This window comes from Halichondria panicea, chromosome 3 (assembly GCF_963675165.1).
Source record: "Halichondria panicea chromosome 3, odHalPani1.1, whole genome shotgun sequence".
In the NCBI taxonomy this organism is placed as follows: Eukaryota; Metazoa; Porifera; class Demospongiae; order Suberitida; family Halichondriidae; genus Halichondria; species Halichondria panicea.
In genome coordinates this window covers 7,490,911-7,517,050 of record NC_087379.1, presented here as the reverse complement: position 1 = coordinate 7,517,050, position 26,140 = coordinate 7,490,911, and the positions used below count along the sequence as shown (strand labels likewise).

Sequence of the window (26,140 nt, the reverse complement as noted above, 5' to 3'; positions counted from 1 at the left end):
AGTACACGTGCATTGCATGGATAATTGAAGCGTGGAATATGTATTATATTGTATTGCTCTTCACAGGACTATGATACAGCCAGAGAAGAGGTGCCTTCTAAATTAGGTATGTCAGCAAGAACAAGACTATAACTATAATATTGTGTGTGGAAGTGTTCTACAGTAGCGGTCAATATAAAGTACAGTGATGCTACTGTACCAAACACAGTTCTTGTCTCACTATAATCTGAACTAGCTTTCGTTAGCTGGTAATTTACCAAACTCAGACTCAGTTACTCATTCTGCAAAAGAATATAATAATTTACTTACTTAATAGGCATAATTATTCTATACTGCAGATAATTCACCTGCCCCATATCTTACCATCATTATGTCTCCAACATTGAGCATGTAAGCTTAGCTGCATTGGTGTCATGGTAATTGTTCACGCCACTAATCAATGTATAATTATAGGACCATCCGCTAAACGAGTCACTCTTCAAGAACTAGTAGAGCAATACAATCTGACTGACGAGCAACTCAACAGTGAAATAGAGGTTCCTGATACTCCCGAATTGGCCTTATGTTTTGATGGTGTGAAACTTTATTCGAGTGCAATGGGGCTAGCTATTGCTGAACAAGCCGATGTGAACCAATCACGTGGAACTCAAGCAGCCATGATGAAGTGCTTGCAAATCTGGAAACAACATAATCCTTCACAAGCAACTTACAGAGCTCTACTGGATATCGCACTGAGATTGGGGAAAGGAGACACAGCTCATCAAATCTGTCAGCAATTGACCCAACGTAAGTACATGTACACATGTTACTACATGTCAGGTGATAACCACCCTCCGCCTAAGCCCTCTACTAAGTAGCTATTCGACTCATATCCATAATTACCGGTATTAATATTGAAATCACAACAGAGAAGAATCCCTATAGATTGTGACCATCATGCATGCATGCTTGTACACGTCCCTCCTAGACTGCACTGTTGAGTACAAGCGAGGTATAGGGTAGTGTGTTTGTGTGTAGACTGTTAGAGCTGCTCAAGGATCAATGAAATGCAAGTAAGAGTTTCTATAAGCTTCTAGTCATGTTTTCTTAGATTCATATTTGTGGATTTGCAAAACAAAGCTTCGTTCTCGAATTATACTTAGTTTTGCTTACTTGGAATGCCATTGCAGCCTTTTCAGAAGAGTCCGTAGAACGAGTGTTGCTACTCTACTTAGTAGTTAGCTCTGCACTAGAACGCTAGCTATTGGTAGCTGCAAGAGTGAGAAGAGAGCTGGAAGGCTCTGCTGACTTGCAGCCATTAATTTTAGACTTGAACTTTTGGCATCGATCGTTTTTAACAACAATCATCGTCGATCATTACCCACTATTTGAGTTTCCCTGTGATTGTGTATTCTGCGCAGCAAAATTAAAAATGTTTATCATGATAACAATGTGTGTATAAAAGCTAGCTATTAGTAGCTTTATGTTATGTATCTTTGGCACCTCCACCGAGGCATCAGCACCTGCGATGCTTTCATTCATACTACGCGGTGCCGGACCTCAATTTTGATACAAAAATGTGCCACAAAAATAATAATTATTTACCACTACTTTGGTTCAATAATATTACCGATTGTTTACTTTTTTACAGTCAATATTCAAAACCGAACCTACTTAAAACAACTGGATGAGATGATGGCCGACACAAGTGGCACTATAGAGCTACATTATCTCAAGACGCACTTTATTGGTCCCTCGGGTCTTGGCAAAACGACCACTCGACAGCGGCTTGTTGGATCCATCACTAACCTGTCTTTGCTGCCTGAAGATCAAAGGAAACGTTGCAGTACATTACTAGCCGAGTGTGAACAAGTATTGGCCTTTGTGGACAAATCTGGAACAAAGCTTGAATTCAAAGCATCTTCAAGTCTAGAGGAAGAAACACAGTTTATCTTCTCTTACCTTATGTCCTGTGAACCTATTGAAGACAGCACTGTCAGCAATACTAGTACACCTAAGGAACAGCCCAAAAAAGAAACCACTGACCCAAAAAAGCAAACTCAACTCAAGATCGATGAAGCTGCTACTGTACCCAAAGAAACGGTGTCACCAACACCAGAACCACCGGAAAAGGTCGTGAAAGTGACCTCTGTAGATGTTGGAAAGGTTGTCTCGAGACTCCGGAGTATTGTGGGTTCAGGAGAGTACACTAAAGAGCTGGTGAACAAAGTCCTACTCAATCTGGTCGATATAGGTGGGCAGCCTGGATTCGTGGAGATGTTTCCTTTTCTAAGCAAAGGCGCAGGGATTTTCCTAGTATTCTTTCGACTGGACAAAGACCTCGATGACATGTGTCAAGTCTCCTACGAACGAGGAAAGGACAAGATCACACCGTACGATTCAACGTACACAAGCAGAGAAACGCTCTCTCAAATCCTGTCAGCTATCAGCCACCATACCAAGATTGACTCGGACATTGACAGAGAGCAGTGTAGTAAACTGGGCAATCTAGGCTCTGCTAAGCCTGTTGCTACCCTCATAGGTACTTTCAAGGATGAACTGGCAATGCAAATCAAAGTCGATCTCCTGTACGAGAAATTTTGTGCCTCCACAAAAGCTGTCAGCAAAAGCGATAGTACCACTGTCAGCAAGACCACTACCAGCAAGACCACTGCCAGCAAGAGCGATAGTACCACTGCCAACAAGACCACTGCCAGCAAGAGCGATAGTAACACTACCAGCAAGAGCGATAGTACCACTGCCAGCAAAAGCGATAGTACTACAGCCAGCAAGAGCCATAGTACCACTGCCGACAAGAGCGATAGTACCACTACCAGCAAGAGCGATAGTACCACTGCCAGCAAGAGCCATAGTACCACTGCCGACAAGAGCGATAGTACCACTTCCAGCAATAGCGATAGTACCACTGCCAGCAAGACCACTACCAGCAAGAGCGATAGCACCACTGCCAGCAAGACCACTGCCAGCAAGACCACTGCCAGCAAGAGCGATAGCACCACTGCCAGCAATACCACTACCAGCAAGAGCGATAGTACCACTTCCAGCAAGAGTGATAGTACCACTGCCAGCAAGACCACTGCCGACAAGAACGATGGCACCACTGCCGACAAGAGCGATGTCACCACTGCCAGCAAGACCTATGGCACCACTGCCAGCAAGAGCGATGGCACCACCGGCAACAAGAGCGATGGCAACACTGCCAGCAAGAGCGATGGCACCACTTCCAGTAAGAGCGATAGTACCACTACCGACAAGAGCCTAAATGAACACGAACAAAAGAAAGCAATTCGGAATATTTTGACTCAACTGAAGAGTGATGAGCCTGCTAACGTCAGTGCAGAAGACATGGCTGCCATTGAGCAAACAGTCAGCCAACACCTCAACTCAGACACTTTCAAGAAAGATGTCCAAGACCGCTTAGAGCAAAAGTTGACAGAGAAAAACGAAGCTGTGAGCAAGATTACCAGCAAGTTTGAGAAATTACTTTCAAACCCAAAAGACAAGAAGTTCATAGCAGTGGACAACTACGAAGGCACTGATTCTGATATGGAACCTCTTCGTGAACATCTTCATGGCATATTCAGTAGCTATTTCAAAGATGCCAAGCTTCGAATTCGCCCACAACAGCTTTTGTTGGGAGTTGTACTGAGAAAAGAGTATGACATTGTGTCTATGGAAGAATGCATTCGTATCGGTACCGAGGGGTTAAAGATGACAGAGAAGGAAGTTCGATTCACCGTTTGGTACCTTGATCGATTTGTCGGAGCTTTGATATATCATCCAGAGATCAAGGATAAAGATGGTTGGTTTGGAAACTTTGTCATTTGCAACCCCCAAGTGGTATTCAACAGTCTCAGTGTTCTCGTTGTCAATCCGCTGCTGGAGCTCCATTCTGAAGAGGGCAATATTCAGTTTAATGATAATGAGAGAAAAAATTGGATACTCAAGGGTCAATTTTTACTGAAAACAATCACTCGATGCCATTCGGAGGAAAACCAGGGGGTGAAGAAAGACCAGTTGATTCCTGTTGAGAAGCTGCTCATACTGCTCGAGCATTCCCACCTTTTGGCCAAAATCACAACAGTGGAGGAAGACCATACCACAGAAGAAGTTGAAACGACATATTTCATCCCCGCTATTCTCAAGTGTGCATCTCGCGAGGAACTAACGAAACCACCCCCCACTGGCATTGATACACCCTCTCCAATCAAGATCACATTCAAACCCCAATACGTTCCCATTGGAGTATTCTGTGCCATGACCAGTGAATTGGTCTCAAGGGGGAGTACTGGAATTCTGGGCATGACTTGGAAACTTGCCACTGATACCTCAGTAAAGAGAAACCTCGTCTCCTTTCACATTGACGAATCTGCCAAGCATTTTGTTACCCTTATGGCTCACGTCGATTGCTATGAGATACGGATTATTCGACAGGACAGAGACCATACGATGCACGAGCTTTGTTCCTACGTCCTCTCAACCCTCCTGTTGGTGATGAAGGACATCAGTCCACTACTCACTCCAATCATTGCCTTCAACTGCTACTGTGGCAAACATGAAGATGGTTCCAAGCTTTGTCTCCTCACACCTGGAGCTGATCCCTGCTTTAAATGCACCAGCAAAGTCTCTCTGAGTCCTCACCAAGAATGCTGGTTCGCAGAAGTAAGTGAACTGTAGTGCATACGTGTACTATAGCATTTTAATTCTTCATACAATGACCTATATCATTTCTGTATCTTTAATAAATTACAGGAAGTCAGCCTCGGGGATGATGTGTTCCTCCTTGCCCTGCCCTTTGCCTCTAAGCGAGAGTTGAGGGACAAGAGCCTCTCTTTCGAGTGGAGCAAGAGAAGACCCAGAATTAGTGGGACTGAAAATGAATTGGAAGTCAAGGCCCCGTCAAATAGTCCCTTCAAGGGCTTAATCAGTTGTGAGATCTCCAAGAACCATAAGCATTTCTTCACCGTGTACCACTGCCTCAAAGAGAGTGTTGGTGAGAATAATGTTAGAGCTTGTATGCAGATTATAATTATGACGCTTTTACGTGTGTACTGTACATGTATAATTTAATTTCAATTGTTACAGAGGACACCTCCAGCTCTGAAACTGATCAGCTGTTTGCAGATGTGAAGGAAGTGATCAAAGAGATACGCTCTGACTGGTACAGCCTGGCTATAGAACTGGACATTGACTATGCAACTAGGAAGGTGAGACCTTAAGAATGTGTCCCTCCACCACCTTGAGTGTATTCTCCCAGTGTAGTCCTAATTATGTGTGTGCACTATTTAATTGACTGCTGCGGTTATTTAATGGTTGAATAGTGAGCATTACATTTTTAGAATGAGGTGTCTATAGCAATGCTGACTCTGCATATTTGGTGTGGTCTTGTATGAAGTACCAACCACTTAACAGGTTACTATAGCAACGTAATGTTGAGCCCTTACTAAGTATTTAATACTGTGTGTACTGATACAGAGTCTTGAGAAGGACTATCGCTGGGTTGAGCCGTGCTTTGAGGCCATGCTGACACACTGGGTGAAGCGCTCCTCTCCTCCCCCCTCCTGGTCTGCCCTTGTTAGAGCACTAGAGTCTCCCGCCATTGCTCGTGGGGACATTGCAACAACCATTAAGGTTGGCAACTATCACAATTAAAAGCTTTATTTTGTATAAATATAAATTGTTGCAGTACATGTTCTATCCTCTACGTTATAAACGCAAGTAGCTAATATTTGATTTCTCTTTACAGACAAAAGCTACCAGCGATATCTCTCCTGATATTTGTCATCTCACTGCCGGTGGTAAGCATAATTAGTCTTTATTTGATTAACAGCAGTGAAGTCCATTATAATACTGTAGCTGATCTTATCAGTACAATACAGAGTTCCCTTCAGTAATGTGTGTTTCAGTTAGTAGGCATTGCTTAGGAATAATGACAGTGTTCTGTTGTTGTCATGATTGTGTGTTCCTTCCAGAGGGACTGAGTGTGGATCATCATTTGAGGGTAGTGAGGACAGCTGCCTGGGAGGTGAGGGGGACATGGCGTCCTCTGGGAGAGCAGTTGGGTGTCAATGAGGGGACACTAGATGTGAGTGCTCTGCTGTGTGTGTACTTAACACTGTATAGCAGTAGATGACTGTGTACTAATAGCCCTGTGCTCATACAGTCGTGCATCATCAGTTAAGGAATGTGCCAGATGGTCTGATTGGTCATAATTAGCCTGCATGTGCAAACCCATTTATTATTATTAGCCTATAAGCAATATTATCCTCATTCCTATAATCCTCTGTGTGCCTGTGGTGTCAGTGACTCTATAGATGTAGTATTGAAATCAGTAGTTCACATGTACACCCACACACACACACACACACACACACACACACACACGCACGCACACACACACACACACGCACACACACACACACGCACGCACACGCACACACACACGCACACACACACACACACACACACACACGCACGCACACACACACACACGCACACACACACACGCACGCACACGCACACACACGCACGCACACACACACACACACACACACACACACACGCACACACTTGTGTTCAGGCCATCAAGAGAGACTATCCGAACGACTCTGATATGTGTTTTACTAAACTACTGGAGCAATGGTTGACAAGATCCACCCCCGCCCCCACACTAGGAGCACTCATCCAAGCACTCGAGTCTCCTGTCATTAGTCGTGGAGACTTTGCCCAACAAATGGAATCTAAACTAACCTAGCTTACAGTAACAGCTCCACTGTAATAAATTTATTGTACTGTGTAGCATAATAAAAGAGCTCATCAACACTTTAAGGTTTATATTTGGTATAAATATTACACACAACTCTTAGTGGATTGCTATTAGTTAATGATCTTTAATTTGCCACTTTTATTGTGTCATAATTATAGCGGTAGAAAAATGCAACATTTATGACGTATACTGCATACTAGGCTAAACATTGTCAAAGTTTCCTTGATGATCAAGTTGTCATGTTTCCTTGGTAACGGGCTTGACAATTAACGTCTTCAACTTGTCCCATCAGAGTGTCCATGATTACATAGATTAGAAACAGCGTGCCTATAGAGTTGTGGTGGATGGGGGAAAGTGACATGGTCGTATTTATAATCATGGTACACGACAATATCACATGCAGCATGGGCATGCATGGGGATAATAGAACCATCATCATTATGACAAATACGTTACGTTGCTGGTACTGCATGCGTATAAATTATATACAAATTATTCAGCCAATTATGATGGTTCTAGTATCCCCCTGCATGTCCTGCATGAAATTTTGGCTGTGTAAAATAGCATTTTTAATTACCTTATAATAATTAATCACCCTCATGCAGTAGTCTGTAGTCTCGCGCAGCCAGCCCCGGATGTTTTCTATTTAAACGCTAGGTCGATACCAATTTTAATCAGGAGTGCGAGACTACATGTATAATAATAATACTCTGTCTACATTCCTTATACTTGCATGTATGTGAGTATACATTACCCGGCAGGTCACAAATTGTTAATGGTTAATTCATAATGCCAAGACACAATAATGTCATCAGCTAGCTACTAAACACATACAGCTCTCAAAATGACAACTGAACGATCTACTAGTAGCTACACGATAACAATAATAAACTAGATAGCTGGCTAGATAATCACTCACTAAAATGCTGATACTAGAGCTAATAGCAGACAACTCAATTGAAATGAGGTTAAGTTGAAATCGTTATCCAAAATTCATAGTCCAAATCGTTGCAGTGTCAGAGGGGGGCTTTACTCAGTCTTGCTTTGTGAGGGTTCAGATTTCTGTTGGGCCCAGGAAAGAAGTGTTGAACTATCAGCGTTGCTCAGGCTCCAGATACTTTGGTTCTCAAAGAGGTCATAGGTGGTGGTTGAGAGTGTGGTGTCCTCGGAGGGTGAGGTTGGGTCGGTGGTGCCACTGCTGATAGGTAGGGGGCTCATATCGGAGGTATTGTCATTACTGTAGAATGGAGCAGTGTCTGTTGACCACGTGTTGGGGCTGTCCCAGTTAGGACTGGTGCTCTGCAGAGGAGAGAGAGGGAGTATCATGATCAGAATAATATACACAGGGTATACTGTACGTCTGCTAAAACATACACACACATATATATACCACAAGGAATGTACAGTCATAAAATATGTAAAACAATGTACAAAAAAAACAAAATAATCTCTCACCTTTCCCTCCCCAGCAGGCCAGCCAGCACTCCTAGACCTTCCTGGTGCCAGACTCTTGCTGGAGACAGAGCCCTTCTCCCCGCGAGACGAGAACTGTTGACCCGGAGCACCCACGGCCGAGACAGCAGGGAAATCAGTCACAAACTCTCCTCCTAGATCACTCTCCATGCTGTAAGTACGGCTCCTTCTTGGTCTCTCTGGCAATAGATTACTTTGACGATAGGGAATCAAGTCAGGGTCTTCCGGGGACTGCTCGCTGAAGTCTGGATTGTCCCATCCTCTCGATCCAATAGAGGAGGGGCTAACATCTGGTTCAAACTTGGCAGGGGAGGGGGCATCAATAGGATGTCTAGGTTCATCTCTTTCCATAGCAGCAATAGCTCTTTCCCGTTCAATAAGTTTCATGATGTATTGTCTCTTTCTCAAATACTGCTGGTCATATATGCCCCCCTCCTCCATGGGTGGCACCTGGAGCCTGTGTGAGTGATGGTGGTGGTCCCATGGTCCTTGTGGACGATAGCTGTACTCTCGTGCTCTCTGCATGTACAGGTGATGCATATACGCTTCCATATTCGGATGCATGTGTTGTCTGCTATGTCCGCTCTTTGGTGCCATCATTGGTGAGCGACCACGATAGTGCTCTCGACTATGACGCCCCATAGGCATCGGTGGGAAGTCCTCAGGCCCACTGTACGGTTCGTCCATTGCCATTGGATTGTGGTGTTCAAGTGAGGGATAGTCACTGTACGGCATATGCGATCCCTCGGGGAAATACGGTAAAGGTGGTGAGGGGGTCATCGATTTGCCTCCTCATAACGGATGTGGTCTCTTAAAGTACGATCCCTCAGGGTAGGGACGCATGTGGGCATCATCAGGAGTTGGTGATAAACCAGGGGGTGGTCCTCTGGGCTGGGAGCTGTGGTCGGGACCAAATTTCCTCGGATCTGCTCGTAGACTTGGGCCAGATTTCGGTGCAAAAGTTGGAGATGGATAAAATGGTTCTGCGTTCAGGGAGAGTGTAGATAGAGGCGGCTTGAACTCATTGTCGCTTGAATTATGAGAAGATTCATCTTTCTGTGGACTCAGTGGTGCTTCAATTGGTTTCGTCATTTCAGTTTCACTTTGCTCGTCTTGTTCCGGGAGTTGGTAGTCATCATCTTCCTGTCCATCGTCAGGTTTGTCACGATCGCTCTTCTGCTTCCTACGCATAATGGCCGAGTTATTGGAGAGTAAAGAAGCAGCCAGTTCGTGAGGAGAAGTGGGCAGACTCTGAGAACCGCCTTTACCAGAGTCCACACTGAGTAGAGTATGTGTCACACCATCCGTTTCAACCAAGCTATCAGAGTCCATTGGAATTACGATAACAGGTTCTTCAATCAACTCGCTCCTTATGATAGGTACAACATGCAGAGTTTGTGGCCGCTGTCTAACGTTCTCATCTGATTTCAGCTGGTGTTCGAGAAGATTGTCTTCAACTAGTTGTGTGATCTTCTCAACAATGGGTGATTTAATTTTCTCAGAAGGTTTTTTGCCAGTACTGATTTTCTTAGTACCGTAAGTGGCGGCTTGATCTGGTGTTCTTGAAAACGAGTCAGTGAACGTCTCTTTAGTTTCTTGTTTTGTGGTCTTAGTTGTACGACCAGTCTTGATGGCAGTACTGGGAACAGCTGGGGACACGAGTACCGGTATTTCATTGCCCTTGTTTGGGGATACGTCGATAATAGTCGTCTCTGATAGTTTATTGAGTTCATTCTCAGTAGTTTTGTCACATTGCACGTTGGTTTTAGTTTCAGTTTGTACCGTATCTTCAAGAGGAGGTGTGCTGTCGTTGTCAAGTTGCTCAGTGGAATTAGACGAAGAGGAATCTTCAAATGAACCAACTAGTTGCTTAGCGTCTGTTTTGTCCGTATCCTTTTCTTTCTCTCGTTCTTTGTCTCTCCCTCTCTCCTTTTTACGAGCTTTTTCCTCTTTCTTGATCTGTTGTCGAGGTTTCCTCTTTCCTTTCATTCGAATGGTACTAATCGGCAGTTCTTTTTTGTCGACCAGTTCTGTTCTTGGTGACATGACCTCTGTACTCTCGGGCGTGTCGGGAGGATGGATGGTCTGGCCAGTGTTGGGCTCCTTGGTGACAGGTGGTGGAGGCTTCTTCACTTCAGCTACCACAGTTACCACCTACACAGAGATATAGAAGTATAAACCGTAAATCAAGTATTATGTGGGGAATGGTGTATTTACATGCATGTACATGTCACTTAAAAAACAAGTACAGACCTGACAAGCGTTTGTGTATTATTTCCGATTATTATACAGGAATATTAACAGCCTACGCATGTACATGTACAGTACAGTACACAGAATATACAAATTACAATGACAATTATTAGTATTTAAACATAATACGTATACAATGGCTTACACATAAAGTGTGTGCAATATTACTTTATCTAATTAAGAGACTGACCTGGCTAGGTGTTTCCACTTCCTCCGACTTGTCGGTACCCGTAGATGCCAAATCACTGTTGCTAGAAACAATGCTACTCTCCGAGACCTTCCTCTCCAGCTCCTTCCGTCTGGACGGGGGGAGGGGTGAACTATCAGGCGTTATCTTTAGAGGCTTCAATTTTCGTACGATTTTTGATTTTCTTACATTCGCTGGTGGAGAGCTCGGATTAGTTTCCGTGGGTGTTTTTGAAATGATCTCGCCTTTGGACGCGGTTTTTTCGGGGATGGTTTTCTCGCTGCTACGCTTTAGTTTGGTGGGGGATGAGCAGAGTTGCGCTGGTGCACCGGTAGTTGGAGTACAAGGTTGGGTCTGCTCTCTAGCTCCAGTGTGATTGTCCGTGCCTGTTCTAGGTGGGGAGATAACACTCGGCTCAGTAACAGGAGCAATGGGGATCTTGAGGGACATTCCCTTCAGCGTGGAAGTAACAGCCGTGTGTGATCTAGACGGAACAGGTTGCAATGAGGTGATAGTTTCCTGTGATGATGGTTTTCTCTCGATCTTGTTTTGTACCACACGATGTCTGAGAGTGGGTATTTCTTGAGCAGTAGTGGGGTTACTAGCGGCTCAGGCTTAGGTTTAGATACGGGAGTGTTCTTATCGGTAGACGGTTTAGGAGGCTCTCGAGTTACTTCAATTTTCATAGATTGACCAGTGGACTCAGACTTCTGGTTAGAACTGCACGAAAGAGAAAAACACAGAATAAAAAAAGAACAACCATAATTATACAATTAAATGTAGGTAGCAAATAAACTTTACTTCATACAAAATAGATGCATACTTCATTGAGTAAAAACAGAGAAAAACAAGCAACTAATCGTAAGTATAAACATGGATGTACACACACGAACTCTGCACTCTGCACTCTGCACTGACCTTTTCTCTCCTAATTCCTGGACCTTCTTGGACAGCACATCCATAGACTTTGACAACTTCTTCAAATCGAATACTTCTCCAGAGCCTTTCGTTGCTTTCGCCTCACTTTTATAGGACACAGAACTACTGCTCCTCATTCCGAACTTGGTCTACACGAATACTGTAGCTACAAGGCAGAGTATGACAAGCAGCCAAAACGGTACAGACAACCAGGCCAGTGTTTTCTCCCATTCGGGCCGAGGCTGCAAGGCAATACACGCCGCTAATAGTTGGTGGGGGAGGATGGCTAGTAGAGGGTAGAGGAACTCGTTGCCAGTGGAGGTTTGTAATCGTAGAGTGGTGGAGACTTGGGTCAGTGTGTAATCTGGAGTGAACCTGCACGTATGGATGATGAGATTTGTAATACACTGTTGCAAGATACGTACGGCACATCAGTATACTGTATAGCAGGTAATTTTCGTTGGTGAAAATTTGTGTATAAATTCTACCCATTTAAATAGTTCGAATTTTAAATATTTGTACAGATCAGGATAGTGATGTTGAACCTATTGCGATAGAATTTCGTAGTTTTAATTTTCGTATCATACTCTTCAATACGAAATATCCGAAAATTTGAACCATACGAAAATAACCCGCTATACGGTATATACATGTAATTATACTGTGATACACACTGTACATATACACACACTGATAGAACTTGCTGAAGGGATTCTGACTTACGTTATTTCAATTTTCTTTGATCGGTTTGGTTTAATGGTGATGTCCTTGTTACAGTTAGAGATAACGAAGCCTCTCCCGTCACAACTGCCACCCTCCAGTCCGATGATACGCAAGGTGATGGAGGTGGAGCCAGAGTTATGCATTCTAAAGGTCTTGGTGAGCTTGAGGGGATCTGCTAGCGGGTCCACAACAGTACCAGCTGTGTGTGTGTGTGGGGGGGGGGTTAGGAGTGTGTGTACAGGCACGCTATGGCAGTAAATGTAGTTACAGCATCTGTCTGTATGTAACACACAACACATAACTTATTGAGAGGCATGGAAATAATACGTACATTTTAAAATGAACAATAATTACGGAAAATGTTAAGTCTCTAATGGTGCCTAATAGCTGGGTGTGTGTGTGTGTGTGTGTGTGTGTGTGTGTGTGTGTGTCCATGCTTGACCTACCTAAACAGTTCTCCATGACAGAGTTGGGGAACTCAAACATGAGAGGTTCAGTGCCGGGCTGGACACTGTCGATAGCAAATGAACCCTGAACCCCGCTCCCCTGCACAATGACGTAATCAAACACAGTCAAGTTGTTTCTCAACAAAAGCAGCGTATTCAACTCCTGGTCTACTTTAGGACTGAAAGCAACCGCCATTTCAAACAGTTTACTGTGTGGAGGCAGTAGCGTTGTGGCCAGGGCTGTCTCAGGTGATGCACTAGATACAAAACTGAAGGAATTTGACAAATGAGAAAAGTTGAGATTTCGTAGTCGTGGGTCGAATCGGTCCAATAGAGAGTCGATGATGGTTTGCGGGTGAGTATAGTGACTGAGGAAAACTGGTTGAACCAGTAGGGGCACGTCTGACGGGTTCGTTATGCGGAGACGGTGAATCTATAGCAAAAGAACGAGTGTAGTAGGTAACTAAAGAGTGTGATAGGTAACTAATGAGTGCGGTAGGGAACTAACGAGTGTGGTAGGGAACTAAATCTGAGTGTGGTAGGTAACTAAAAAGTGTGGTAGGGAACTAAAGAGTGTGGTAGTAAACCAATGAGTGTGGTAGGGAACTAATGAGTGTGGTAGTAAACCAATGAGTGTGGTAGGGAACTAAAGAGTGTGGTAGTAAACCAATGAGTGTGGTAGGCAACTAATCACTACATACTGTATATAATGTACAGTGGTGTACGGAGTGTACTAGCCTTGGGTGAGATTACATGCTATCAAATACTGTGAGAGTGCCCATGCACTCACTTCTGCTGCCTAAGACATGACAGCTCTAGACTAATAATAAAGGGAGTAAGTGGGGGAAAAGAGGAGATATTGGGGGAGGTTACTGTGAGTGAAGTAACAAGACCAGGCAGCGTGTGTATACATGTTAGACTAGGTACCCTGACTCACTGATGTGTTTCCCACTGTGGTTGGCTCCAGTGTGACCAGCTTCTCCTTGACCAGGTTAGGCCAGGCCAGGCTCACATCTACAGGCACTCGTACCTCTCCACCTCCAACAGAGCTCACTACAATACTGGCATTGAAACTGCAAGAGAGAGAGAGAGAAAGGTTGAACCATTTGCTTATGGCATCCCCAACAAGTACATTTATAAAAATAATTATAGGCTGGCTATGAGCAATTGTAACAATCAGTGCCACCTGACTTACATTGTACCTACGTACAGTATCCATATAGAAATTGATTTAAAGCAACTAAAACCAGTACTCTAAAATGCTAAACCGAAAAATATACTGGGGCTGTATATGCATGATTGTAGCTCTTCTGGGGCACACACACACATTGAACTGTAAGTCAGGAGAGGCTTACACTGTGCGTCCATCGTCCACCAGGCCCCTCCAAGAGGCCCACAGAGTGGTGAGTAGCTGTAGCTCTCGAGACGGGTCCTGGGGGGCTGAGTTAGAGGACCACAACCCGAGGGAGCTGGCCGGCTTTTTCAGATATACAGTGTCCCCCAGTAGGGGGTCAATCACAACAGAGCCAATCTGTGTGTGTGTGTGTGTGTGGGGGGGGGTATGGTGAGTGTGTGGGGGGAGGGGGGTATGGTGAGTGTGTGTGTTAAGTGTGTACACAGCATGCACACGGGTCCCCAATGAACGGTTTGTGTACAAAGCAACCCCTCGACAAAGGCCACCTCGGTTTACTGACCAAAAACATGCTCCCCAAAAGTGTCTGTTATAAAAAGAGGTTCCGTAACAGTACGTTCACAGTAACAATACGGTTCCGATTTATTACCTCAACTTTTTCCGTTGGTCTCAGTCGTGGCAAACCATCCACACTCTCTTCAAAGTATACCCGGGGGTCATCAAGGTCAGAGTTCACAGAGGTCACGTCGACAGCTTTATGAAATAAATTCCGTGCACTCAATCCGACCCTTGCCCTCAGGTAGGGGAAAATCCCCTTGAAACTAATTGCCCCAGGGCTCACTTTCAATCTACTCTCGGCCGTCTTGAAATAAACAGGAACGTGTAGCACTTTATCAAACGATGTGTTGACGATGACTTCCCCGCTGTAGGTACTGATGGTGTTTGGATTAGACACAGTCACGGTGAATTGGGCGCTGTGTTCAGGTTCGAGGGTGTGAGGGGGGTGGAGTGGGGGGTGCCATTAGTGGTAGTCACGGTGAATTGGGCGCTGTGTTCAGGTTCGAGGGTGTGAGGGGGGTGGAGTGGGGGGTGCCATTAGTGGTGGGGTGTACGGAGGACAGTTGGACACTCGTAAACGGGAGGTTGACACTCACAGAGTAGGAAATGATGGATATCTGCAGAGACAAACTAACGTATCAGCAGGCCATAATTATGAATTTGTACGAACACTGTACAAAATGTACGTGTAACAGAAACACTACTAAGAGTCGTTGTAAGGATTATAACGTGGCTCATGTATATCATAAATAGTCAGTTCGAGCAACTGTGGATATGTGCAAACAACTTGTACATACGTATAAGTAAGTACAAGTGTACATAATTAAGGCAGATGACAGTAGCATTACATTGAGAGGACTTATTGTAACAAGGAGCACTTACTTGCACAGGGTTGATGTTGTGCAGTGTGAAGGTCTTGGAGACAGTGTCCGACTGAGAGAGCACTCCACACTGAAACTCCAGAGAATCCTCATCACTGTTCTCCAACGAGTACTGCAACCAATTAATTAACCAACTATCAATGATGTTGTATATACATTGTAGATGTACATCTTTCAACAGCCATTAACTTAAGTATCGTTGATCCAATGTCAAGAATTTTATGATTTTCTGAAAGCTTAGAAAGAGACCTTTCAAATGATGTATTCAATCCAAAATTTGGTTGAGGTCCGTGTACATACAGGAAATGACCTCATAATATTATTATGGTCTGTCTCTTTCTTTGCAACCTCCCCTGGCAGAGTCTGCAGGAGGGCTGGACAGTGACGACATTGGACTGCATCTCAAGATCCTGATCCTGTCCAGAACCCTGCCGTCGCCGTCATCGTGCTGCAGCCGGAGATGCCAACACTCTCAGAGAGTTCCTACGCAAACATCCCACAGAGGTGAGGATCTAGGACACAGTGTTATGTACTCTCTCTCCCTATCTTTCAATTTTGGGGGCTCTTTCAGCTGCCATAACTTGAATTCTGTGGATCCAATTTCAATGATTTTTTGATTTTCCGAAAAGCTTAGAAAGTCAAATGTTTCATATTCCAGCAATAAAACTATATGTCAATTTGGTTATACGTGGATAATAAATAGCCCATGGTCCAAGGCGGAAAAATGACAAATTAGGGTCCCAACAAAATGTTGGATTGAAACACACCATTTGAAAGGTATCTTTGTAAGCTTTCAGAAAATCATGAAATTTTTGAAATTGGATCATCAGAACAAAAGTTGTGGCTGCTGAAAGATCTTCAGCTACACCACCACCAACCCCGTTTAAATTGTTTGGGAGACTCTTTCAGCTGCCATAACTTAAATTCCGTGGATCCAATTGCAATAATTTTTTGATTTTCCGAAAGCTTACAAAGAGACCTTTCAAATGGTGTAATCAAAGTTCATATTCCAGCAACAAAACTATTTGTCAATTTGGCCATACCATGGTCCAAGGCCGAAAAATGACAAATTAGGGCCCCAACGAAATTTCGGATTGAAACACACCATTTGAAAGGTCTCTTTCTAAGCTTTTAGAAAATCATACAATTTTTGACATTGGATCAACGGTATTAAAATTACGGCCGTCGAAAAATCAGGTCTGTTTTTAGAGCTGTCTTTCAGAAGTCGTAACTTGTGTTGGGAGCATCCTATATCCAGTAGCTGTTTGGTAGTATGTGGGTGGATGTCACAATGTTTAAGTTATTCAAAAACTAATACCTTATGATGTGATTTGTGTTGCCCAGGTGAACACCAAAGCAGCTGGCAAGGCGGCCATCCACTGTGCCTGTGCAGCTGGCAATGTGGACGTGCTCAAGGTCATCATGGAGTTCGCCCCCAATACCATGTGCATCATTCTAGCCTCTGCTGTATACACTACATGTGTGTGTGTGGATGGTGTTATACTGTGCTGGTCTGTATTTCTAAATAGTGTGTGTTTCATTGCATAGGATGAAGACGGTGACAAACCACTGCATCTCTGTGCTTACAGGTAAACTAAATTAATGGCTGGCCCAGTTTTATCTTGTACGCCATTAATTGATATTATTTCTCCGTATAGTGATGAAGATGAAGCCACGACCATTCTTATCGATGCTGGAGCTGATGTCAACTCTAAGAATTCTAAGGGGGCGTCCCCTCTCATCATAGCAGCTGTCAAGGGCCACTACAGTGTGCTGAGGAAGCCAGCCAACCATCCCAACATCAAGCTCCATGAGCAAGTGAGGCAGAGCATGCAGTAAGATACATGTATGTGTGGGAAGACTGGGCGGTCAAAATCATGGCAGCTGATTATCTACTACCCTCCTAATATCACCTCCCCACACACACACACACACACACACCACACGCCCACACACACACCACACGCACACACACACACACACACACACACACACACACCACGCCCACACACATAGGATTCCGATGGAGACACTGCACTTCACTGCGCCGTCCTCGCTCAGAAGAATGAGAGTGTGACGATCCTATTGGACGCTGGAGCAGACCCCACCCTCCTCAACTTCAGACTATTCACACCAATCCACGAGGCTGCTCGTATTGGGTTCCTACCGTGAGTGCTTGATCATGTGACATGGCAGGTCCCGTCAATTGTGTATATATAACATGGAGTACGAAAATAAAAGTTGTGTTTTGTAGCTGGCTTTAATATAGATATGACTGTGTATGTTTTGTTTTAACAGGAGTGCATTCCTGGTTTTAAGATTAGACGTTTCTAACTCAAATTATGGTCTCTCAAAGTTAGCTCCGAAAACAGTAAAATGATCATATCAAGGCCCTAGTATACACTGCATGTATAATCCACACTCTTATCCCCCCTGCAGAGCTGTGGAGCACTTCAATCGTCGGTTTGTAGAGCACATCAACCTGCTCAAGGACGACGGGTACACTCCCCTCCACCTGGCAGCACTTAATGATCACCTGGACGTTGTCACTGCCTTCGCTGAAGTGGTGAGTGACTGGCTGTAGATATGGTCTTACATGTAGTAGAGCACTACACAATTTTCAAGAATTTTCAAGAATGGAAAGTTCAAAACTTAGTTGAAAGCCTTTATATTGCACAGATAATTATGTGACAATTTTAAGTTATTATACAGTGGCCTTTGTTGAGGAGTTGTTAAAATCTACATTATATAATTATTAATTTGGGACCTTGTGCCTGGCTTTTATTGCAGTTTAACTTTCTTCAGGTGTGGCCATTATAATCTGACCTCTCTCCCCCAACAGGTGCAGTGTGACCTCAATGCTAAGACCAACCAAGGTCAGACAGCACTTCATCTTGCTGTCCACCAAGGTCACGCTCGTATCATTGAGAGACTGGTGGGGTTCGGGGTAGACATGAATATTCTAGACAGTGATGGAGACACAGCTCTTCACATGGCCGTGGTCAAGGAGACAGTGGACAACCTCACACAAGAGACTCCTCAACTCAAGAAGGTAGGCTAGTAGGAATGCTAAAAGTTGTGGCTGTTCAAAGATGCTCTAGTTAACGCAGGGCCTTAGAGTCCTAGAGTTAGCTCTGTAACTAGAGTTCTGATGATCCAAATTCAACAATTTTATGATTTTCTGAAAGCTTAGAAATAGCTCTTTCAGATGGTATGCTCAAATCCCAAATTGGGCCATAATTTTCTATTTTCGGGAAGATACCATGGTATTTTGTGAAAATCAAGCCCAAATTAGACCTTTGATTTTAACACATCATCTGAAACGCCTTTCTCTAAGTTTTAAAAAAATCGTAAAATTAATGTGATTGGACCATCGGAACTAAAGTTATAGCCGTTCAAACATATTCAAATTGAACGCTGTGTCGCATTATTACATGTACTTACCCATCATGTGTACACTGTGCTTAGATTGTACTGTGAACATACACGTATGCCCCTCCCCCTCTACCAGGTGAAAGACAGGTTGCCTGGTCAGCAGCTGAAGGCGGTTATTCCGTGCTTCCTAGTACAAGAAGGTTCAGAGATGTTCAAGACTAACAAGAAGGGTCGAAATCCATTGGAGGTTTGCTCACCTGACGTAGCAACCATCGTCATGGGATTCGACAAGGACGGGTGAGCGGGTGACACAACTATATATAGCCACTTCATTGTAATTTCATTTTAAGACCTAAAATGCACTGTTGTTGGTAGCAAAAGCTCGTTATAATTGCTAAATTTAACAGCAGTCCAAGGAAGTAGATAGCACAGCTGCAGCTAGTTGTGTACTAGGGTATGTACTAGCATACCTGTATAATGTTGTTGCTACTGTATAGATTTTGATTTTTAGTTATGTGTACTGAACTGCCTCCTTGCAGTGGTGGTGTGAAGTTCCATGGTAGTCTGAAATCACCTGCCCCCCCAGTGGTGGTTCAGGGCACACAGAGAGGACCTTTGGTGAGCCAGATACTGTTGCTTCTTTGATATACTAGCTTTATAAACAGTACATGTTGTTAACTGTACCCACTCTGAATTAGTCTTGCCCTTGCATCCATCAGGTGTACCCTACTCCCCTGCGTACTGGCAGTGCCACCCACCACCCACCCACAGCCTCTCTGCCAGTTGGAGTTATGATCCCTGCTGGAGCCACTGGCGGTGGTAAGAACAGTCTCTGTGCTGTACCTTAATTTGTCTCTTTGTTAGGGTGACCTTTCCAGTTATGTGTTTAGAACAAGTTCTGATAAATCTCATATTTTAAGTGGCCTTTACATGACTGTACTTTGTATGGTTGTGCATATTGCACAGAACTAACTCTAAGCAATTGAATTGTATATCCATACCACCCCCCTCCAGGTAGTGTGGGTGTGGCCATTGAGCCGTGCTTCCTGTGTGAGGCTCCAGTGGACGTCAAGTTTGAGCCATGTGGTCACGCTGTCATGTGTGCAGAATGTGCACAGAGAGCCAAGAAATGCCCCATTTGCAAAGTGAGTACTACATAGCTACAATATAAAAGTTTCTACTTTATCCCAGTAACTTCCCAGATATAGTTTTTTTGACCTTCTCAAGTTGCATAATTATGTTGAATTTTATGATTCTTCCTTACACAGGCTGCAGTCAAGACTATCTCCAAGCTGTCCAAGGTTTGTGTGATGTGTAATGAAGAGGAGGCCACAACCACTGTCAAGCCATGTGATCACACCTTCTGTCCAGGTACTGGTACTTAATGATAGGTACATGTATCACTCAGTAACAGCCTCTCTGTGTATTATATAAGCCCCCACTATCCTCCACAGTCTCACCTTTCTTTCATATGTACTAGCTTTCATTTACTGTCTTCTCCCTCTCTCACTGTATAGAATGTGCCCGGAGGATGAAGACATGCTTTGAGTGTCGAGTGCTTATTACTGCAAAAGAGGGACTACGTACGTAAACTGCATTACAAGTTTGCACAAGCTGTGTTGCTTAATTAGATAACCTCTATAACTGTATAGTACATGTACTTAGCAATATTGTGATTTTGTGTCAAATAATACCCCCCCCCCCCACACACACACACACATACACATACATCCACCCACCCACCCCCACACACACACACATACACATACATCCACCCACCCACCCCCCCACACACACACAGCCCCCGTCTCGGCCACCAGTGTCCATCCGCTGGCCAGCCCGGACTCTGAATCTAATTGTCCTATTTGTCTGACAGAGCCTAAGAACACGGCCTTCCTCTGTGGGCACCAGACATGCTGGGACTGTGCACAGAAGGTCGACCATTGCCCAGTGTGCAGGAAGTTTGTGACTCATAGAATTCAGTTGTTCCAGTGACAATTTAGTATTTGTTTCGTTTCTTTCTTTTCTGACTTTGTATATCTTATGCAGACTGTTTTGATTTTATGGACTCCGTTTTAATTGGTTTGTACACGTGCAGTGAACATTAGACAACTTTTGTGTGTAGTGTTAATTGTTGTTTCGTTATTTATGTCAATTATTAGTTACCATGTTTAATTGTATACTCTTTTGATAACGTTTGATAACGTAATTACATGAACAAAATTAAGTTAAACATTCTATATTGCATTATCTAGCTAGCCATAATTAATCCATATCCAGTAGACACATGCTCACATCCACAGACAGAGGGGCACTTCCCGAACCAATCCATCATGTGACCATGCAGCACGCTCACAATGCATGACCATATCATGATCACATGATAGACAGCAGTTAGAGTTCCCTGTACGTAAAGAATGCATGCCAGGGAGACAATCATTAATTAGGGAATTAGAGATGGCTATAATTATAAGTATCCATTATGCACACCTCTACACTAATATTGCACTGCCACCAATTATCCATAGAATCAGCTATACCATAAAGCCTGAGGCAGAAGAAGACATAAGAACCATGAATGAGTGTGCTTCACCTCTATAAATTTGTAATTTGGAGCTGTAGAGGTGCTTATGTTGACAGAGACACTTGTATTATAGGGCTGTGCCAAAGACATACTTCCTGGCGTGTAAATCAGCCACCATCCATATGGTTGTTAGTGAGAAGATTATGAATAATAGACACAGTGAATTGTGTCCCTCGTCAGGAGTGCACTCTTGCCCTCATGCATTTACATTATTAAGACAAGGAGTCAAAGACATTTTTAAGAAGTATAGTAATTAATTAAATTCCTTAAAACGTGCTGGTCTAGACCTAACAAGTCTTGTACTATTTACATGAACACCAGTGCAGTGCAGTAGCCAGGTGTGACCTCTAGATCTAGCTATATAGAGCTTGTAGGAAATTCCTTACATTTGCAAAACAAAAACACAGAATAACTGAGCATGGCAGTGCATGCTTACACAGTACAGTAAGGCATACTATTATGTGATGGATGGAGCACAAGTGAGGATAATTAGAAGTCAAAAGGCACCTGATTAAGAGTTACAGAGCAGTAGTCTGAGTAGACCAGCAGCTTTCCAGATTGCAAGGATTGTAATCTATTGCAGGATGTAAAATTAACATCCGGTCATTGCGTGGGCGAAAGGGGTCTATGCAGCATGCACTGCAGCACTTGGATTCTTCAGTCTAACGGCTTGGAGGTTGGGAGTGAAGAAATTTGACAAGGGAGTTCATCAAACTATCAGCTATCATCAACTATCATCAGTTATCAACAACTATCAAGCTCAATGGCCTCTGCACCTCTGGTTACGCCGCCGGCAGCACCACCACCAAGACTGCCGAAGACCCAGCTGCACTACGGGTCCACCAACAATCCAGTGAGTTTTGCATGATAGATCTATATATAGATGTTCTGTTCTAGCTAGAGCTATGCAGTAAGGATGCATGCATGTTCTAGCTATGCTCTAGCTATGCCAGCACAATCAATAAATTATGGTTTTGTGCAGCCGATAACGAAGAAGCACATAGTGAGCGTTCTCCGGTTTGGGAAGAGGAGTTGGGCCACAGACAAGTTCTTGTGCCCACAATGCTATCTGCAGCCGAGTGGTCCGGTCACCGTAAGTCTAAATGCAGTATTACTCTATAGCTGCAGCCTAAGTCGATTTAATATGCTCCTGAAATTATCATGGCTACACAATTATTTTTTTAAAGCTTACAATTCATTTCCACCCCACAGACTGAGTTCTGGTGGAAGGGTGAAGCTCATCTTGGTGTCGGGGACCACTCTATGCGCGAGGCTACACGCTACATCGAACATCTGCAGTTTGATCATCGTAAGTAAAATTATGCAACTTTACATTGTCGTAGTATTTAGTTCCCATGCTTACAGATTGATTTTAATGATATTAATGGGTTTTCCCGGGTAAATTTTCCGATTTTACTTTGCGAAATTTTATCGCCTATAATTAAATATAATATGTAGCTTGGACAGCATAATTCATTAATTAGCTCATTAAGTACTTTATAACAATAATTTTATATTGCTCCATTTCTTATTTTACAGACACCGGCGTTTCCAGTCCAACAGTGCTATTTCTTGACCACCAACTGAGAGATTTGGCCTATGCCCAGTGGCAAAGGGCAGTGAGGTTTCCCCCCATTGTTGCACGGGGGCCACCAGGGCCACCTGGTGTTGATGGTTTGGATGGGATTGATGGTGTGGATGGTGTGGATGGTAGGGCAGGGGTAGACGGGGCGAATGGTGTGGATGGTGTGGATGGTGTGGATGGTAGGGCAGGTGTGGATGGTAGGCCAGGGGTAGACGGGGTGAATGGTGTGGACGGTGTGGATGGTAGGCCAGGGGTAGACGGTGTGGATGGTGTAGATGGACAACGTGGAGAGAGAGGAGAGAGGGGAGAGAGAGGACAAGGATTGGACACCAGAATGATAGAATCATTATTGGCACAAAATGTAAGTTGAATACATGCATGCATGCATGTGTATGTACTGAAAGTTCCTTACAATGAGGAGAAATTCCTTACAAATAAATTAATTTTATTGTGTATTACAATCATTGATTATTTTTTCACCGTGTCCTTTTCTTGCAGAGAGCGTTAACAAAAGTAGTTCATCTACTCGCGGGACTACTCCCTCAACCTCTGCCACCCAATGTTGAGGAGGCTTTGAGGCTGACGACGGCTAGTGCTATGGAGGGGGCCGAAAATCCTAGATCAATTGTCGTCACCACCCCTCGTGGCCTTGTCGTCACCACCCCTCGTGGCCCTGTCGTCACCACCCCTCGCGGCCCTGTCGTCACCACCCCTCGCGGCCCTGTCGTCACCACCCCTCGCGGCCCTGTCGTCACCACCCCTCGTGGCCCTGTCGTCACCACCCCTCGTGGCCCTGTCGTCACCACCCCTCGTGACCCTGTCGTCACCACCCCAAGTGGCCCTGTCGTCACCACCCCTCGCGGCCCTGTCGTCACCACCCCTCGCGGCCCTGTCGTCACCACCCCAAGTGGCCCTGTCGTCACCACCCCTCGTGGCCCTGTCGTCACCACCCCTCGCGGCCCTGTCGTCACCACCCCTCGCGACCCTGTCGTCACCACCCCGAGTGGCTCAGGGTCCAACGTTGGATCGTCTGCTAGTTCATCACGTAAACGAAAGAGATCACCCGCAACAATGAATTTACATTACGACTATAAAAAAAGGTAAGCGATTTCATGTGAAGAGTACTACAACAAATTTCTAAAAGGCCATGCATGCACTTCATATTTTGTGCATCTTATATACTTGTGTAAATTTCATCTCTTTCCCTTTCATACTTGCAGGAAAAATTTCGATGCTGAGCATGAACTTGAGGACAGGGGGAGGGGGGAATAATTGTATAGTGAGTTGCTTGAGGGCAGGCGGGGGCCATATATGGGTGTTTCAATAATTCATACTTATATAGGAGGGACCTTTTCTTTTAAATATACAAACTAGATTTTCGATGTTGTTTGGCCGTCATATGGATTGTTCTGTATCTTGGGAATTCTTGCCTATAATTTGTAGTTACGTTGTTATGCGGTGTAAAGGTTCTTCTTGTGTATAAATATAAGTGTTAGTGGGATGGTGCTTGGATTATGGATTGGCTTACTTCTTTGGTGACTCTAGTTACTGCTGTATGTTATGTGTAACGGCTTCTTCTTGACTATAATTATGGAGTATTTCATTTGGCTTTCTCTCGCTGATTACGTATGGCGTAAAAAAAAAAAAAAAAAATTGGCAGACCATGTGCTACCCTTTTTAGTTTGAATTATTAATGCTTGTGCACATTCTACAACATTGTGTGCATCAATTACTGTCATGCATGGAGTCATCTGCAGTCTATCATTTGCTGATATTCATATCTCTCTCTACAAAACCTTTTGTAACCAAGCTTTGTAGCCTCTACAAGTCTGTGCATATCATAATTACTCTCATAACCGAACAATTGTCTTCCTATAAAAACATAATTACATCTTGTATCAATTCTTTCTCTCATAACCGAACAATTGTCTTTCGAACATAATATTACCTCTTTCTCTCATAACCGAACAATTGTCTTCCCATAATTATTATTTCTCTCTCTCTCTCTCAACTCCGAACAATTCTCTTCCGAACATAATATTACTTCTTTTTCTCTATAAATTACGAACAATTCTCTTCCTATAATTTTTGTGCTAAGATGCCATGTCATGTCATACTCCATCTTCCATCCATGTATGTATGTATGTCAATTCTCAATTGTTTTTGTGCATCCTATCTATCTACAACTGCACATCTTTCGGTGACGACCAGCTGGGACTAATGGAACATCTCGAAGACCCTGGATCAATATGCAGTGCAGTGCAATGAACTCTCAAACGACTCTAATATAAGCACTTCTATCTGAACACTATAATTATTATACGCAGCACTGCGTGGGACGTGTCTACTGTGGTAACCCCCTGATGATGATGATGAAGCAAAAGACTCCTGGTTATATACCGTATACTGAAGAACTCTTCAATCTATGACTATACTATACCTGGTGTACTCTCCATCGTTGTCGTGGGCAAGATACATTTCCAATGGCAGCCCCTCAACTCGAATTCGTGGCCACCAATATTTCTCAACACTACTGGTTAAATTTGATGCTGGAAAAACTTTTAACACCCGTCACCTCCCCTGATGATCGAAACAAAGGACTCTAAAAATCATGGATGATCAAGTATAATTATGGTAACACAACACTCATATTATCATGCATGCAAGCCATGCACTGTCTCTCTACTCTCATAATTATAACTGTATATCATGGAAGCACACTGACTCTCTACTCTCATAATTATAACTGTATATCATGGAAGCACACTGGCTCTCTACTCTCATAATTATAACTGTATATCATGGAAGCACACTGACTCTCTACTCTCATAATTATAACTATATCATGGAAGCACACTGGCTCTCTACTCTCATAATTATAACTGTATATCATGGAAGCACACTGGCTCTCTACTCTCATAATTATAACTGTATATCATGGAAGCACACTGACTCTCTACTCTCATAATTATAACTCCACATATCATATCATGCACACTGACTATATATATCTATGGGGTCACTACTCATAATTTAAATTTATAATTTGTAGTAATGTGGTCTGCCATTAATAAAATAAACGATTTACTAATAATTATATTGCCTTGCTTTAAGCTCCTTCTGGACTACAGCTAGCTGTGGACTTGTGTTGTGTCTCTGTGGAGTTTGATGTTCTGCATTGGGAGCTGTACTTGTGTCGGTGGTCGTTGTCTCTGTGGAGCTTGATGTTCTAGGAACTGCATGTACTCTTGTGTCGATG

General features: G+C 43.7%; 4 protein-coding genes across 8 annotated transcripts in view; 3 read left to right on the top strand and 1 right to left on the bottom strand.

Moving 5' to 3' along the window:
• The window catches only part of LOC135334056 (uncharacterized), a 113,059-nt gene that overhangs the window by 63,383 nt on the left and 23,536 nt on the right, over positions 1-26,140 (top strand). Inside the window, exon 13 of the mRNA XM_064529092.1 lies at positions 454-786. Within this exon, the coding sequence (XP_064385162.1) occupies positions 454-786 (333 nt within the window). The remainder of the gene's footprint in view (positions 1-453; positions 787-26,140) is intronic.
• The window catches only part of LOC135334063 (transmembrane protein 131-like), a 66,387-nt gene that overhangs the window by 32,890 nt on the left and 7,357 nt on the right, over positions 1-26,140 (bottom strand). Inside the window, exons 1-4 of one of the 5 annotated variants that reach the window (XM_064529100.1) lie at positions 11,598-11,741; positions 10,683-11,399; positions 8,222-10,393; positions 7,534-8,065 (exon numbers count right to left, since the gene is read on the bottom strand). The exons of 1 other annotated variant lie outside the window; for it this stretch is intronic. In XM_064529100.1, the coding sequence (XP_064385170.1) occupies positions 9,032-10,393; positions 10,683-11,129 (1,809 nt within the window). In that variant the 5' untranslated portion in view covers positions 11,130-11,399; positions 11,598-11,741 and the 3' untranslated portion in view covers positions 7,534-8,065; positions 8,222-9,031. Of the gene's footprint in view, positions 1-7,533; positions 8,066-8,221; positions 10,394-10,682; positions 11,400-11,597; positions 11,973-12,320; positions 12,520-12,766; positions 13,242-26,140 lie in introns of those variants that run through there. 3 more of the 5 variants (XM_064529103.1, XM_064529101.1, XM_064529102.1) reach the window with 3 other exon arrangements.
• Positions 15,662-20,950, top strand: LOC135333059 (E3 ubiquitin-protein ligase mind-bomb-like). Its single transcript, XM_064527990.1, has 15 exons — positions 15,662-15,698; positions 15,762-15,841; positions 16,682-16,753; positions 16,886-16,926; positions 16,996-17,155; positions 17,354-17,505; positions 17,777-17,903; positions 18,180-18,389; positions 18,849-19,009; positions 19,252-19,330; positions 19,432-19,531; positions 19,727-19,857; positions 19,981-20,083; positions 20,230-20,295; positions 20,514-20,950. Exons 1-15 carry the CDS (start codon positions 15,662-15,664, stop codon positions 20,705-20,707), a joined length of 1,713 nt encoding a protein of 570 aa, XP_064384060.1. The 3' UTR covers positions 20,708-20,950.
• LOC135333058 (uncharacterized) lies at positions 21,972-23,251 on the top strand. The gene is made up of 4 exons (XM_064527989.1): positions 21,972-22,149; positions 22,279-22,389; positions 22,509-22,605; positions 22,836-23,251. The coding sequence occupies exons 1-4, from the start codon at positions 22,060-22,062 to the stop codon at positions 23,249-23,251; spliced, it is 714 nt and encodes a 237-aa protein (XP_064384059.1). The 5' UTR covers positions 21,972-22,059.

Coding starts and splice junctions, on each gene's coding strand:
- LOC135333059 (XM_064527990.1), top strand. CDS start 15,662: ATGGTCTGTCTCTTTCTTTGCAACCTCCCCTGGCAGA. Junction 15,699..15,761: donor TTGCAACCTCCCCTGGCAGA/GTCTGCAGGAGG, acceptor GATCCTGTCCAG/AACCCTGCCGTCGCCGTCAT. Junction 19,010..19,251: donor ATGGGATTCGACAAGGACGG/GTGAGCGGGTGA, acceptor GCCTCCTTGCAG/TGGTGGTGTGAAGTTCCATG.
- LOC135333058 (XM_064527989.1), top strand. CDS start 22,060: ATGGCCTCTGCACCTCTGGTTACGCCGCCGGCAGCACCACCACCAAGA. Junction 22,150..22,278: donor ACGGGTCCACCAACAATCCA/GTGAGTTTTGCA, acceptor GGTTTTGTGCAG/CCGATAACGAAGAAGCACAT. Junction 22,390..22,508: donor AGCCGAGTGGTCCGGTCACC/GTAAGTCTAAAT, acceptor TCCACCCCACAG/ACTGAGTTCTGGTGGAAGGG.